General features: G+C 42.0%; 1 protein-coding gene across 1 annotated transcript; it reads right to left on the bottom strand.

Moving 5' to 3' along the window:
* Positions 1-8,968: 8,968 nt before the first annotated feature.
* Positions 8,969-15,976, bottom strand: si:ch211-195b21.5 (uncharacterized). Its single transcript, XM_014154527.3, has 8 exons — positions 15,589-15,976; positions 15,235-15,377; positions 14,501-15,119; positions 13,545-14,319; positions 10,782-10,855; positions 10,521-10,620; positions 10,192-10,310; positions 8,969-9,943 (listed from the first exon to the last, which is right to left on the bottom strand). The coding sequence occupies exons 1-8, from the start codon at positions 15,811-15,813 to the stop codon at positions 9,434-9,436; spliced, it is 2,565 nt and encodes an 854-aa protein (XP_014010002.2). The 5' UTR covers positions 15,814-15,976; the 3' UTR covers positions 8,969-9,433.
* Positions 15,977-16,076: the final 100 nt, after the last annotated feature.

Raw genomic sequence — 16,076 nt, 5'->3', positions numbered from 1 at the left:
GCCCATTTTCATGTCAAGCGACCCCACATGTGGTCACGACCCCTAGTTTGGGAACCACTGGTGCATATTAAACTAGGCTACACTGCATTACACACATCAATTGATAGGCTATCATGGGCCTTGGCCTGCCCTGTTCTTGATGATGTAAACCCTTTTTTTTGTCTAACCAATGGCTGTTCTGTGTACAGTGGAACTTCAGGAGGCAAGTCAAAGGCTTCTTCTGAAAAAATCTAAATATTTGTAAAAACAAAATGCAATATCGGTGCGCGCCTAATGATGTCATGTTCAGTTTGAGAGGGAGAGCGTGAAGATGAGGAGGAAGACCGGAGTTAAGCTTGCTTCTGCTTTAATTGATTTCAATAAAAACAATATATTTTGTTGCCCATAATGAAGCTATTTATCAGAGTTATTGACCTCACAATAAATCATATTCGAGAAGTTTACATAACCTAACTTATTATGACGCGGCGGCCACGGAGATGGACAGCGCATGGGTGCTGAAAGTAGGCTAATTCGAGAAGGTCTAATTCATTTAAACAGTTTATTTTAATTTGACTTGAGGCTACCGACAACAAGAGGGCTTTGTGTTGGAGCATATTTCTTCCTTTTCAAGAAATAAGAGCTAGTCCCACCTATTTGACTTTATAGTAAAAATTATAGTCTACTATCCATAGATTTTGTCAGCCTATCCAGTCACCATGCACTCCTTAAATATCTTAGTGTCAGTGAAGGGCTTGGTATGTTAAGTAAAAAAAAATATATATATATATATAAAAATAATAACAGGGCTCGAATTGAGGTGGTAGATTAGTTAATTGTGGCTTGTGTTAAAGAAAATGACTAAAAGCATAGGCCTACCCCTTGTTAGCTTAAGATTTTGAAAGAAAATCTAATGGACCTGATTATATAAAGATATCTATAACGACGCTTTTGACCGCAATGCTTTATGCTAGAAAGAAGCTTGGAATTGCCGGGGAAATATGTAACTCCGATGCATATGGTATATCTTTGGTTTTGTCACTAAGACATTCAGAGGCTGCGCTACCACCTTCTATAGCCGAGGACACAAATAATGTTTGGAAAGTAATGTGTGATTCTGTCACTATGACGTTCAACATTTCACCAGGCTATTAAACAACATACTAACTCTAAATCAGTCATGAGTAAGCCAAGTAAGCTAAAATCTATTATTTAGACTATATTAGTATTATTTCAATGCTATAGCCTGCAATTTAAGAAATCAATTGTGAAGTTTTGTGACAAGTTACAGGCTGGCAGGAGCGCTCAGTATTTCAACAACACATCAACATTACATTTAGGCTGTATAAAATGACATTTAAAAAATAATTTCATAATTTCATAATGAAATGAAATTTGCCTTATTAGGCTATACAGTGCTTTTGAATTCAATTTTAGAAACACGAGTTTGGCCAGTGTTTGGTTTGAAGATCATGTGGTGAGCTATGCATACCTAGTTTATTTACTTAGCCTAGTAGATGCTCTTGTATTCCCATGCCCTAATCACAGTCAACACAAATACATTTTTTAACAACAATATCATGGAATAAAATAGAATAAATTAGAAAATGATAGTTTCCCGAATGAAAAAAAGGTTACAAGTGCATAAGGCCTACCTGATGATATACGGCTGCTGTGTTAAAAAAACAAATGGATTTTTCTCGAATTCATTGATGAGCAGATACTTCAGTTGTAACTGGTCCTGTTGCGCTACATTTTTACAGTTGATAGACAACCTTAGCACTGTTCCAAATTGAAGACTATCCTCTTTTTTAACAATAGCATTGGACATAAACATTACACAACAAGTTGGAAATCGCAAATTCAACAATGAGTGGTTTGGAAGGAATCTGCGGCTAACCGCAAGCGTTGCAAAGCACTCACTAGCCTGCAATTCAGTGGAGTGGGTGTGTGGTCCAAGTCTGGGTTTATGGGTCTCTTTTCCAAGCTTAAAATGATAAACATTCACATGCCATGGGCTAGAAAAGGTTGAATACATTGGCCATGCTGTCAATCCAGCATGATGTTTGCCACTTTCAAAACAACTGGAAACTCAGGAAGTGGGATATCTCAGACTTCAGTGTTCAAGACAACTGGGAACTCTGAAAAAACGAGCTCTGACTGGAAAAATTACGTTTTGAAGGTCATCCAACTCGGAATTCCAACTCGGGTACTCATGCCTCTTTCTAGAGCTCCGACATGAAATCACTGACGTCATGATTCAACATAGTTTTTTTTTCGTGTTCCCAGTTGTCTTGAGAGAAATGTAATCAGCGAATATTGTCTGCTTATATGCCCCCTTTATTTATCCTACAGTTCTGACTTGGTGTACCGGGAGAATACTGTAAGCTATGTTTTTTTAAAAAGGCAGTAAATGAGGCTGAATTAACTGTTTTTCTGCCAGACAAGGCTCCGCTGATAGCAAGGTGTAGCGGTGGTAAGGATTCACTCTATGGTGCTGAAGGAAAGCTCTGCTGTTGGTACAGCTTTATGTAGGCCCTAACAGTTTGTGGGCATCGTTTGTCACCATTATAGTCCAATTAATGTATTGTTTAGTATTATGTTGTGTAGTGTCATAGCTGGCATGTGTCAACAACAAAAAAAGGGGGAGATAGCACCACCAAGATTTACATGCTAAAATTGCCACAGCATGGTACGGATTTCTATGTGTGTGTGTGTTTGTGCATAAATATTAATAACATGTTGACTCAACCTACTTGGAGAGAAACGCCAATGCCACCCTCTCTTTCATGTTGCCGAAATACAAGCTTTTAGTTTTTGTTGTCCTAGGCTACTTGGCTAAAATGCTTGCTCACTAGCCTAACTTCCTTTCATGGGCAACGATTAGCCCGCTAGTTAACATTAGCCTTCTACATCTAGATACATATTGAACTTCCATCCTCTCAGGCCAGAGGCACAATGTATGAATTTACGGTTGGATCAGAATCGCCATTATAATCATTGGCCACTATAGAGAATTAAATAAAACCACAAGTCCAAATCCCTGTCTCCGTTGATGACTAATTTAGGAAAGGGACAATTTTAGCTAGCTAGCTAGTCACCGGAGGACAATACTACTACTAGAAGCAACAATTTTACTTTTTGGTGTGAAGCCAAATCCAAACTGTCTTCCCTTGACACTTTTTTGGATGCGCCAGGACCATTCAGTTGAGCTCACTCAGTTTAGAGCAACGCTGATTGGCTATTAATGTATCATTTTTTTATCAAGGGAGGTCAAATGCTACGGGCGGCAACAATATATTCTTTTTGACCAAAAAGCATCAGATAGATGGGCTACACATACAGAGACAGAGGGGTGCTGTTTCGCTCGCTCGGATGCATTCTTCGGTGAGATACATTCAGCCTCTTGGGAATTGAAGGAAAACTATGAAACCCAGAGATTTGTATTTTTTATTGGTACATTTGGAGGGGAAGCCTGGCTTCCCTTGGCATCCATGAAAACACACCACTGCAAGTTTCACCATCCAATTATTTCAGATCTACAGGAGTGCAAGTTTCACCATGGCACAGACCATGGCAATACATTGGCACATGAGAATTATTTGAATCTGGCAAATCTTAGTAAATTATTGCATTCTATTCATGTTGACTTTTACAGGCTACCTGAGACATGAAAAAGATAGGTGGGAGGGCATACAGACTGTCATCAATTTATGAATGTGCAATTTGCCTTAATGAGTAATGGAAACACTTCAAACACAACATTTTTATTTGACTGTAGGTTTATGCGAAAATATATATTTTTTAGGTGTGACGCCATTACATCCAGCTGTTTTTATCGACACAAAATAGTTAACCCTTATGAGTCTATTGACTCACCCGTGCATTAATCTAATGAACATTAAAAACAAAGAAAATCAGTTTAAGCAGAGGAAGAGACGCCCAACTCGTCTGAAAATCTGTCTTCCTCCAGCAGGTGTTTTTTGTTGTTGTTTCGCCCACCAAGCAAACAGTATTTGTATGGAGGTCAATGAGTGTTTGAATTTGGTCAACATACATTTGTGGTTTATTTGCTACGTGAGGTTTATTTGATCGAATAGAAGTTTCGGAATGCTTAAGTTATGAGAGTACTGATATAAGTAGGACACGTGACATCCCGCCAACTTTGAGAAAAAACACTTTATATCGGAGTTGTCTTGAGACGGCTATTCATATTCATGGTATGAGTCTAGTAGCATAGCATCTCTCTCCATTGAATACAGACAGTTGTCGTCAACAACCAAAAAAGGATTACAATAATGAGATGTATCCGCCAATCTAAAGAAAGGATAGCCGGGAGCTAGACAGCCCGACGTGCCGCTTTGTGTACAGTCGTGGCCAAAAGTTTTGACAATGACACAAATATTAATTTTCACAAAGTTTGCTGCTTCAGTGTCTTTAGATATTTTTGTCTGATGTTACTATGGCGTACTGAAGTATAATTACAAGCATTTCATATGTGTCAAAGGCTTTTATTGACAAATACATGAAGTTGATGCAAAGAGTCAATATTTGCAGTGTTGACCCTTCTTTTTCAAAACCTCTGCAATCGCCCTGGCATGCTGTCAATTAACTTCTGGGCCATATCCTGACTGATGGCAGCCCATTCTTGCATAATCAATGCTTGGAGTTTGTCAGAATTTGTGGGTTTTTGTTTGTCCACCCGCCTCTTGAGGATTGACCACAAGTTCTCAATGGGATTAAGGTCTGGGGAGTTTCCTGGCCATGGACCCAAAACTGTCACCAAACTGTTCCTGGATGGTTGGGAGAAGTTGTTCTCGGAGGATGTGTTGGAACCATTCTTTATTCATGGCTGTGTTCTTGGGCAAAATTGTGAGTGAGCCCACTCCCTTGGCTGAGAAGCAACCCCACACATGAATGGTCTCAGGATACTTTACTGTTGGCATGACACAGGACTGATGGTAGTGCTCACCTTGTCTTCTCCGGACAAGCTTTTTTCCGGATGCCCCAAACAATCGGAAAGGGGATTCATCAGAGAAAATGACTTTACCCCAGTACTCAGCAGTAAAATCCCTGTACCTTTTGCAGAATATCAGTCTGTCCCTGATGTTTTTCCTGGAGAGAAGTGGCTTCTTTGCTGCCCTTCTTGACACCAGGTCATCCTCCAAAAGTCTTCACCTCACTGTGCGTGCAGATGCACTCACACCTGCCTGCTGCCATTCCTGAGCAAGCTCTGTACTGGTGGTGCCCCGATCCCGCAGCTGAATCAACTTTAGGAGACGGTCCTGGCTCTTGCTGGACTTTTTTGGGCGCCCTGAAGCCTTCTTCACAACAATTGAACCGCTCTCCTTGAAGTTCTTGATGATCCAATAAATGGTTGATTTAGGTGCAATCTTACTGGCAACAATATCCTTGCCTGTGAAGCCCTTTTTGTGCAATGCAATGATGACGGCACATGTTTCCTTGCAGGTAACAATGGTTGACAGAGGAAGAACAATGATTCCAAGCACCACCCTCCTTTTGAAGCTTCCAGTCTGTTATTCGAACACAATCAGCATGACGGAGTGATATCCAGCCCTGTCCTCGTCAACACTCACACCTGTGTTAACGAGATAATCACTGACATGATGTCAGCAATTAATTGCAAAGTCCCTCTTTGACATGCAAATAAACTGAATCCCCCAAAAACATTTCCACTGTATTTCAGCCCTGCCTGATCACTCTTCATAACATTCTGGAGTATATGCAAATTGCCATCATACAAACTGAGGCAGCAGAAAATGTATATTTGTGTCATTCTCAAAAGTTTTGGCCACGACTGTACAAGAACTCCCATTGTTAGGGCGGAGAGACATGTATCTTGTCAGTATATCCATAATCCTTGGTTTAAGATAGAGCTATCTGTTTTTTTGTATGGGCTGCATCTAAATCCAATGCATCCGCCTAACCTTGTTCTGATCACCTCCAAAACAAAGGTCATGTGGTTTGGTAAGAAGAATCCCCCCGCCCCTCCCTCCACTGGTGTGATTACTACCTCTGAGGGTTTAGAGCTTAATGTAGTCTCCTCATACAAGTACTTGGGAGTATGGCTAAACGGTACAGTGTCCTTCTCTCAGCAAATATCCAAGTTACAGGCTAAGGTTAAATCTAGACTTGGTTTCCTCTATCGTAATTGCTCATCTTTCACCCCAGCTGCCAAACTAACCCTGATTCAGATGATCATCCTACCCATGCTAGATTACGAAGACGTAATTTATAGATCAGCAGGCTCTCAAGGCAGGTAAGGGTGCTAGATGTTCTTTACCATTCGGCCATCAGATTTGCCACCAATGCTCCTTATAGGACACATCACTGCACTCTATACTCTAAACTGGCCATCTCTGTATTCCTGACTCAAGACCAAATGGTTGACGCTTATTTACAAAACTCCCCCCTATCTGAGATACATACAACAACCGTTCTGCCAGTCACATTCTGTTAAAGGTCCCCAAAGCACACACATCCCTGGGTCGCTCGTCTATTCAGTTCGCTGCAGCTAGCGACTGGATCGAGCTGCAAAAAACACTCAAACTGGACAGTTTTATCTCCATCTCTCCATTCAAAGACTCAATTATGGACACGTGATGTATTGTTCTCTACCTTTTTGCCCTTTGTCCTGTTGTCTGTGACTAACAATGTTTGTACTATGTTTGTGTTGCTACCATGTGCTGCTACCGTGTTGTTGTCATGTGTTACTGACATGTTGTTGTCATAGGTCTCTTGTACCACATTTTCTATTTGAATCCCAGCCCCGTCCCCGCAGGATGCCTTTTGCCTCTTGCTATGCCATCATTGTAAATAAGAATTTGTTCTTAATTGACTTGCCTAATTAAATAAAGGTTAAATAGAAACATATTTTTGACTGAGGTGTGAATACTTGCACCACCGTTCAAACGTTTAGGGTCACTTAGAAATGTCCTTGTTTTTAAAAGAAAAGCAAAAATTTTTGTCCATTAAAATAACATCAAATTGATCAGAAATACAGTGTAGACATTGTTAATGTTGTAAATGACTATTGTAGCTGGAAACAGCAGATTTTTAATGGAATATCTACATAGGCATACAGAGGTCCATTATCAGCAACAATCACTCCTGTGTTCCAATGGCACATTGTTAGCTAATCCAAGTTTATCATTTTAAAAGGCTAATTGATCATTAGAAAACCCTTTTGCAATTATGTTAGCACAGCTGAAAACAGTTGTTCTGATTAAAGAAGCAATAAAACTGGCCTTCTTTAGACTAGTTGAGTATCTGGATCATCAGCATTCGTGGGTTCGATTACAGGCTCAAAATGGCCAGAAACAAAGTATTTTCTTCTGAAATTCGTCAGTCTATTCTTGTTCTGAGAAACGAAGGCTATTCCATGCGAGAAATTGCCAAGAAACTGAAGATCTCGTACAACGCTGTGTACTACTCCCTTCGCAGAACAGCGCAAACTGTCTCTAACCAGAATAGAAAGAGGAGTGGGAGGCCCCGGTGCACAACTGAGCAAGAGGACAAGTACATTAGTGTCTAGTTTGAGAAACAGACACCTCACAAGTCCTCAACTGGCAGCTTCATTAAATAGTACCCGCAAAACACCGGTCTCAATGTCAACAGTGAAGAGGCGACTCGGGGATACTGGCTTTCTAGGTAGAAATGCAAGGAAAAATCCATATCTCAGACTGGCAAATAAAAATAAAAGATTAAGATGGGCAAAATAACAGACACTGGACAGAGGAACTCTGCCTAGAAGGCCAGCATCCCGGAGTCTTGCCATTTGAACACAGGTGTGATGGCTGCTGATACTGGGCCTCTGTACACCTATGTAGATATTTCATAAAAAATCTGCCGTTTCCAGCTACAATAGTCATTTACAACATGAACAATTTTTACATTGTATTTCTGATCAATTTGATGTTATTTTAATGGACAATTTTTTTTGCTTTTCTTTCAAAAACAAGGACATTTCTAAGTGACCCCAAACTTTTGAACGGTAGTGTATGTAAATGAGACATTTCTATATTTAATTTTCAATAAATTTGCACATTTCTAAAAACATGTTTTCACTTTGTCATTATGGGGTATTGTGTGTAGATGGGTGAGAATTATTTTTAGTTTTGTTTAATTCAGGCACAACAAAATGTGGAATAAATCAAGGGGTATGAATACTTTCTAAACTAAACTATTTCCTGAGCTTTCGTATATCTAGGACAGACACTTTAAAACCTTATTCCCTGACTGTCTTATGACATTTATTGTGTTATTCAATGTGTTTCTATGGGCTAGAGTAATAGAGGTGAAATGAAATATTTTATCAAATCACTAAATATTTTTGATTACCTAAAGGGGTCATAAAATTCAAATTGCTAAATGATCCATGGTATGACCATCTTAAAACAATTCCATATTTAGCTTAATAGAAAACTTATTTTGCAAGCAGTAGGCATTTAGGAGTGGAGACTATAGCTATGTGATGACATCACATGCCCAGCGTACCTTCAAAAGTATTTTACAATCAACATTTATTCGAAAACAGTTTCCCTCATTAGTTGCAGTAAAGAAAGTTCAACAAAAGAAAAATAGAACCCTATCGAATGGATAAAAATGTTGTTGAGCTTTAAAATGTCTCCTATATCTGCCGTTTCTATTACACGGCAGAATATTTTTTTTCCCTGACATTGCTTTTGTCGAATAAACCTGGATCAATGGAAATGCCTAGTGTGTGAGAAAGAGGAAGTGAGAGTGAGCAACAGCAGACAAAAAAAAAAAAGTGATCACCTTACAAAAACATGTCAACTGTTCCTATCCTGATAGGATCCAATGACTTTGGCAAGCACATGTGCGCTTGCAAATAGCCTTGCGCCATCAATTGCTGAGACCTAAATAAGAGGACAATGTATAAAAATTTCTTCATTACAGAATAATTCCATCTCAACGGTTTAACATTAGGAAGAAAGACAGCACACGCTTCAAATGGCAGTTGACCTTTAAATGGCAAAAGTACATTTGATAGTACTTGAAGCACTAAATCAAGGTTGTACTGGGTGAAATATACACAAACATGGCCCAATATAAGGAGGGTTATTTAATGCACATCTACAGTAACTAAAGGTCTGAACAATAGGATCAGTAGCTGGCAGCAAAATGATTCTGGACATCATAAATGCTGCATATGCACCCTGGAACGTCCTGTCCTCCAACAGCATTCAATGAAAATGTCCTGTTATCCACTACAACAGAGGAACACAGTTTGTTGGAAAAAAAAGACAACCCCAAAAGGAGAGAACAAATCAGAGGAACACTGCTTCTTTCTAATGTTAAAAGCACCAACTTCTGAAAACAGCTGCAATGATGCCAAACAATGACCCAAGGCCAGGTCCTCCAGAGATACAGTACAATCAAACCAGGACATGCAGTACAGCAGCTATTACTTCTAACCCCTTTGCTTCTTCTTCTTCTTCTTCTTCTTCTCCTTCTTCTTCTCCTTCTTTTTCTTTTTGTTGCCTTTAGGAGATTTGTCTTTCTCGTCATCACTGCTAGAACTGCTTTCTCCTTTATCTTTGTCACATACTTCCACGTTGGGCTTTCCTTTGGTCTCCACCTCCTCCAGTTTGACCCTATCATATTTCCCACTGGCAGGGCCAGAGGAAGCAGCACAAGAGCCCTTATCCACCCTCCCCTCCTCTCTCCCCCTGGCCTTCTGCAGACCTGGTGGGGTGTGCCCGCGGACCACCGTCATCTTTATCCTGGGGCTTCCAGGTCGTTCCTCTTTCACGTAGATCTTCTCCCTGTCGTTCCTGTAACCCTTTGGGCCCTCGTCTAGTTTGCGATACCTCTGATCTCTTGGGTCTCTCTGGTCCCTCCGCTCTGGAGCCAGGGGGTGCCCGATGTAATGGCTAGGGTGTCTTCTGTCCTCTCCAGGTCGTCTGTCTCCATGCTGCTGCTATAGACGAGGTGAACAAGTAGCTAAGAATTCTATTGATACAGTTTGGGATGATAATACCACATCTTTTGGGGAATTTGACTTTTCTATTGATGCTGAAGACAAGTGGACTGGAAAGAAACCTAAAGTTTATACTGAGGGATGACCTAGGTTGAACAATGCAATGGTAACTACGCTGTTTCTTTGGTAAACGCAGTGTATACAGTTGGGTTACTGTGTGGGGCGAGAGAATGTAGCTAGGTACTTGCCATGCTAGGCTCATTCCGCCGGTGGGTTGCAGCATGGCCCTCAGCAGTGGTCAGGTCTCCGAAGAACTCCTCACACCTCTGACAGTAGAACCCGATGACCGGAATCAAAAAGGTAGACCCTGAATAATATAAGAATGAACAGGCATTTAGGAGTCATTCTATTACCAAGTAATGACGGCAACAAAAATAATGCTTATTTATTTATATTTAACAAGGCAAGTCAGTTAGGAACAAATTCTTATTTACAACGACGGCCTACCAGTCATTTATATTATGTAGATAGAGAAAGACTGGGTAGAAAGACAGGTCTATAATGAACAATAGTATACCATCCTGCTTTAGCAATTCCTCCAGTTCCTTCACAAGAGTGTCTTTCCTTTTCATTTGGTCCTGTCTCGATCTCCTCTGACTCTCCTCGTCATCTTTGCTCTAGAAAGTCCCATTTCATCACAATGTTAAAATGCAGTGTTTTCGAGTTTAGACATCACAACATGCTGTAACAACAAACATCAGGAGTAATTATCAGTAATAGTGAGGTTTGTCTCAGAGAAAAGAGTGCGATAGGAATGACACTGCCAAGTAAATGTGACCTTCTGTTTGTCTGAATTCCTCTGGGAATGGTTGCCATCATGTGGATCACTATTGGCCCTTTTCTCCCTTGTTGCTAAAGAAAGGAAGATAAATGCAATTAGTCGCATCATTAATATATACTGTACAAAAATGTAGTGTTGGTCCCATGTTTCATGAGTTGAGATAAAAGATCCCAGAAATGTTCTATATGCACAAAATGCTTACTTAAAATAAAAATAAAATGGTGCATACATTTGTTTACATCCCTGTTAGTGAGCATTTCTCCTTTGCCAAGATAATCCATCCACCTGACAGGTGTGGCATATCAAGAAGCTGATTAAACAGCATGATCATTACACAGATGCTGGGGACAATGAAAGGCCACTAAAATGTGCAGTTTTGTCACACAACACAATGCCACAGATGTGTCAAGTTTTGAGGGAGCTTGCAATTGGCATGCTGACTGCAGGAATGTCCACCAGAGCTGTTGCCAGAGAATTTAATGTTAATTTCTCTGCCATAAGCTGCCTCCAATGTCACTTTAGAGAATTTGGGCCAACGGGCCTCACAACCGCAGACCACATGTAACCACACCAATCCAGGACCTCTACATCCGGCTTCTTCACCTGCGGGGTCATCTGAGACCAGCCACCCAGACAGCTGATGAAACTGAGGAGTATATCTGTCTGTAATAAAGCCCTTCTGTGGGGAAAAACACTTTCTGATTGGCTGGGACTGGCTCCCCAGTGGGTGGGCTTGGCTCCCAAGTGGGTGGGCCTATGCCCTCCCGGGCCCAGCCATGATTGCGCCCCTGGCCAGTCATGTGAAATCCATAGATTAGGGCGTAATGAATTTATTTTAATTGACACATTTCCTTATATGAACTTTAACTGAGTAAAATCATTGAAATTGTTGCATTTATATTTTTGTTCAGTATAGATAAACATTTTTCCTGCAAGAGTGAATGGGTTGTGTATGTATGCATATACAGTGGGGCAAAAAAGTATTTAGTCAGCCACCAATTGTGCAAGTTCTCCCACTTAAAAAGATGAGAGAGGCCTGTAATTTTCATCATAGGTACACGTCAACTATGACAGACAAAATAAGAAAAGAAATCCAGAAAATCACATTGTAGGATTTTTTATGAATTTATTTGCAAATTATGGTGGAAAATAAGTATTTGGTCACCTACAAACAAGCAAGATTTCTGGCTCTCACAAACCTGTAACTTCTTCTTTAAGAGGCTCCTCTGTCCTCCACTCGTTACCTGTATTAATGGCACCTGTTTGAACTTGTTATCAGTATAAAAGACACCTGTCCACAACCTCAAACAGTCACACTCCAAACTCCACTATGGCCAAGACCAAAGCTGTCAAAGGACACCAGAAACAAAATTGTAGACCTGCACCAGGCTGAGAAGATTGAATCTGCAATAGGTAAGCAGCTTGGTTTGAAGAAATCAACTGTGGGAGCAATTATTAGGAAATGGAAGACATACAAGACCGCTGATAATCTCCCTCGATCTGGGGCTCCACGCAATATCTCACCCCGTGGGGTCAAAATGATCACAAGAACGGTGAGCAAAAGTCCCAGAACCACACGGGGGGACCTAGTGAATGACCTGCAGAGAGCTGGGACCAAAGTAACAAAGCATACCATCAGTAACACACTACGCCGCCAGGGACTCAAATCCTGCAGTGCCAGACGTGTCCCCCTGCTTAAGCCAGTACATGTCCAGACCCTTCTGAAGTTTGCTAGAGAGCATTTGGATGATCCAGAAGAGGATTGGGAGAATGTCATATGGTCAGATGAAACCAAAATATAACTTTTTGGTAAAAACTCAACTCGTCGTGTTTGGAGGACAAAGAATGCTGAGTTGCATCCAAAGAACACCATACCTACTGTGAAGCATGGTGGTGGAAACATCATGCTTTGGGGCTGTTTTTCTGCAAAGGGACCAGGACGACTGATCCGTGTAAAGGAAAGAATGAATGGGGCCATGTATGGTCAGATTTTGAGTGAAAACCTTCCATCAGCAAGGGCATTGAAGATGAAATGTGGCTGGGTCTTTCAGCATGACAATGATCCCAAACACACCGCCCGGGCAATGAAGGAGTGGCTTCGTAAGAAGCATTTCAAGATCCTGGAGTGGCCTAGCCAGTCTCCAGATCTCAACCCCATAGAAAATCTTTGGAGGGAGTTGAAAGTCCGTGTTGCCCAGCGACAGTCCCAAAACATCACTGCTCTAGAGGAGATCTGCATGGAGGAATGGGCCAAAATACCAGCAACAGTGTGTGAAAACCTTGTGAAGACTTACAGAAAACGTTTGACCTGTGTCATTGCCAACAAAGGGTATATAACAAAGTATTGACATAAACTTTTGTTATTGACCAAATACTTATTTTCCACCATAATTTGCAAATAAACGTATTAAAAATCCTACAATGTGATTTTTTCTGGATTTTTTTTCCTCATTTTGTCTGTCATAGTTGAAGTGTACCTATGATGAAAATTACAGGCCTCATCTTTTTAAGTGGGAGAACTTGCACAATTGGTGGCTGACTAAATACTTTTTTGCCCCACTGTGTATACATTTACATTTTAGTCATTTAGCAGACGCTCTTATCCAGAGCGACTTACAGTAGTGAATGCATACATTTCATATTTTAAAAAATAAAAAATTGTACTGGCCCCGTGTGGGAATCGAACCCACAACCCTGGCATTGCAAACACCATGCTCTACCAACTGAGCCATATATATATATATATATGACTGCTCTAACCTTTAATAATGAACTGTAATGACTCCAATGCTTGTCGTATTGGTGCTGTCCCGAGTGCTGCCCCGGGTGCTGGCGAGGCCAGTCTGGGCTCCTGTGATGCCCCAACTACAAGAGGAAGAGGCAGCACTGGTGCTGGTGATGGCACTTTCTCCTCCCTCTTCTGCTCTGGCATCTTCCCCTCCTTCTGTTGCTGCAGCTTGACCATCATCTTACTGATCTCTGATGTGCCCAGATTCAGCCCAATGTTCTTCAACATGGCCTTGAACTCCTCACATTCCTTCACAGTGGGGGTGGGCTTCACATCAGGAGCAGGAACAGGCTGCACCCTCTGCTCAGGCCTCACACTAGACTGGACCGGTTGAGGAGGCATCTTGAACTCCTGGACTTCACCATGGTTCCCGAACAGAGGCTGGCTTTGATAGTAGGGTGGGCCTGCTGGGGAGATCTCTGCATCGCTCTGCTGGGTAATGGATGTGGACTGTGCAAAAGGCAGGGTGGCAGGGCGTTGTTTTGACTGGTTATCCTCATTCCCATAGAGGAAGTTCTCCTCATCCTCGACCTCCTCCGGCTTCTGAACAGGTGAGACCTCCCTGGTGCCCTGCAGCCAGGAGAAGTCACAGCCCACTCTCTCGTGGGGGAGAAGATTGCTGTCGGTCTCCTCCTGTCTGCTGACTGGCTTAGGCCCATCTGAGGCTTGAAGAAATTCCTGTCTGCTGGCCAAGACTGGTCCACATGGAAGACAGTTGCTCTGGATATCTCTGCTAAAGTTATTGGCCTATGGAACAAACATAAAAGACATCAATGGGTTTTGAGGTTTGATTTTACATTTGTTAGATTGTCTAGTCTTCACTGCAGATATGAATTAGAATATTACTTAAAAATGGGTCTCGCCATGTTTGTAGAACATCATTAACTAAACATACCCCATAACAACCCATGACTTTCTCATACCATACCTGTATTGTGAGAATGGCATTCTTGATGGAAGGCATACTGTCCTCCAGTTGCTTGCTGTTCATAACCCGTTTCAGGCCCTCGAGCAGGTCATTGTGTGCGGAGGAGTGATTACTGATCCTGCTGCTACTGCTCCGAATGGGGCTCCTTTTGTCCCTGTGGTCTGAATGATGGTCCAACCTGCCCCGGCTCTTTCCATAGCTGCGACTCCTACTCCTTGATCTGCTTTTGCTCCTTGCCCGACTTTTCCCTCGGCTCCGGCTCCTACTACGAGCCTTGCTCTTGCTTCTGACCTGGCTCTTTCCACGACTGCGACTCCTGCTTCTTGCCCGGCTTTTCCCTCGGGTACGACTTCTGCTGCGCGGACAGCTCTTGCTTCTTGCCCGGCTCTTGCTTCTTACCTGGCTCTTTGCTCGGCTCTTGCTCCTGCCCCTGCTTTCCTTCGCTGGACTGCGAGATTTGCTCCGGAGTCTCTGCCTCTCATAACCCCGGTCTTCTGGTACACCTGGTGCCTTGACTACCTTCCCTGCGTCCAACAGGTTGACTCCTTTGAGGAAGTCAGGGACTGGCTTATTAGCCGCAAGGCATCTGAGGAATTCTTCACCAGCAGTCAAGTTCTCACTGAAATACAAGTAAAAACGGTTTAAATTACTGTTCATTGCAAGCAGTCATAGCTGAAAGAGGTTGTGAACTAGGCTATGCATCACAAAATTCTTGAACCTTGACATTTCCCCACCTCTTGTCTCTTTGGCATGATTCCAAAGGATTGGTGGGCCACTGTGGCATCTGAAGATGCTGTGTGTCTGGTGGGAGAATCTGTTGACTACCCAGACTGATCACTGTGCTGCGGTCAATGGAATAACTGCTGCAGTGTGGAGTCTGGTTGAGGTACAAACAACATGTAAACATCAGCATAATAGATAACTGACCATTGTAATCATTAACATTATGGTGTTTTGGCTGTGTGCACCATGTCTACCAGTATCCTATTTAAGCATTAATACATTTTATCAAAAAACAAACTAAAGAATAAATCGACTAGCTATGGATTTGCTGTGAAACACATTAGCTGACAACGTTAGCTACGTACATTGATATAATGTTCCCTCATTGGCCTGTGGAGGTATTCACTTCCCGATCCGGGAGGTAAGAAAGGATGACAAGATCCAGGAGGAAAGTGTCCAGGCAGTGGAACGTGGGGTGGCGGGCCAAAGGGCCCTCCGTAGCTGGGACCGGGTGGCTGTACATGGGATGGGTGGCCTAAGGGAGCAGGGCCCCGGTGAAGTTCTCCGGGATTGTGAAAACCACGAAACATTGTTGCCGTCAAATGATGACGGCAATTAAATGAATGCTAGATATCAATACTTATCAGGGAAACCCCGAATGTAAAAACAAACATTTACTCGTTAGTTCGCTTGCTTTGAAGTAGCTGGCGGGTGAATGAAAGCGGAAGAACTTCAAGCTGTAAAGTGTACAACATCCGGTATCCTGTATTTCAAAATAAAAGCCCACCCTGGACCAAGGATTAGCTATAGCATTACAGCACGTTTTTATACTTTCCTCTTTGATTACATTATG

This window comes from Salmo salar, chromosome 18 (genome assembly GCF_965601325.2).
Source record: "Salmo salar chromosome 18, fSalSal1, whole genome shotgun sequence".
Lineage (NCBI taxonomy): Eukaryota > Metazoa > Chordata > Actinopteri > Salmoniformes > Salmonidae > Salmo > Salmo salar.
This window is presented reverse-complemented; position numbering and strand designations above follow the sequence as displayed.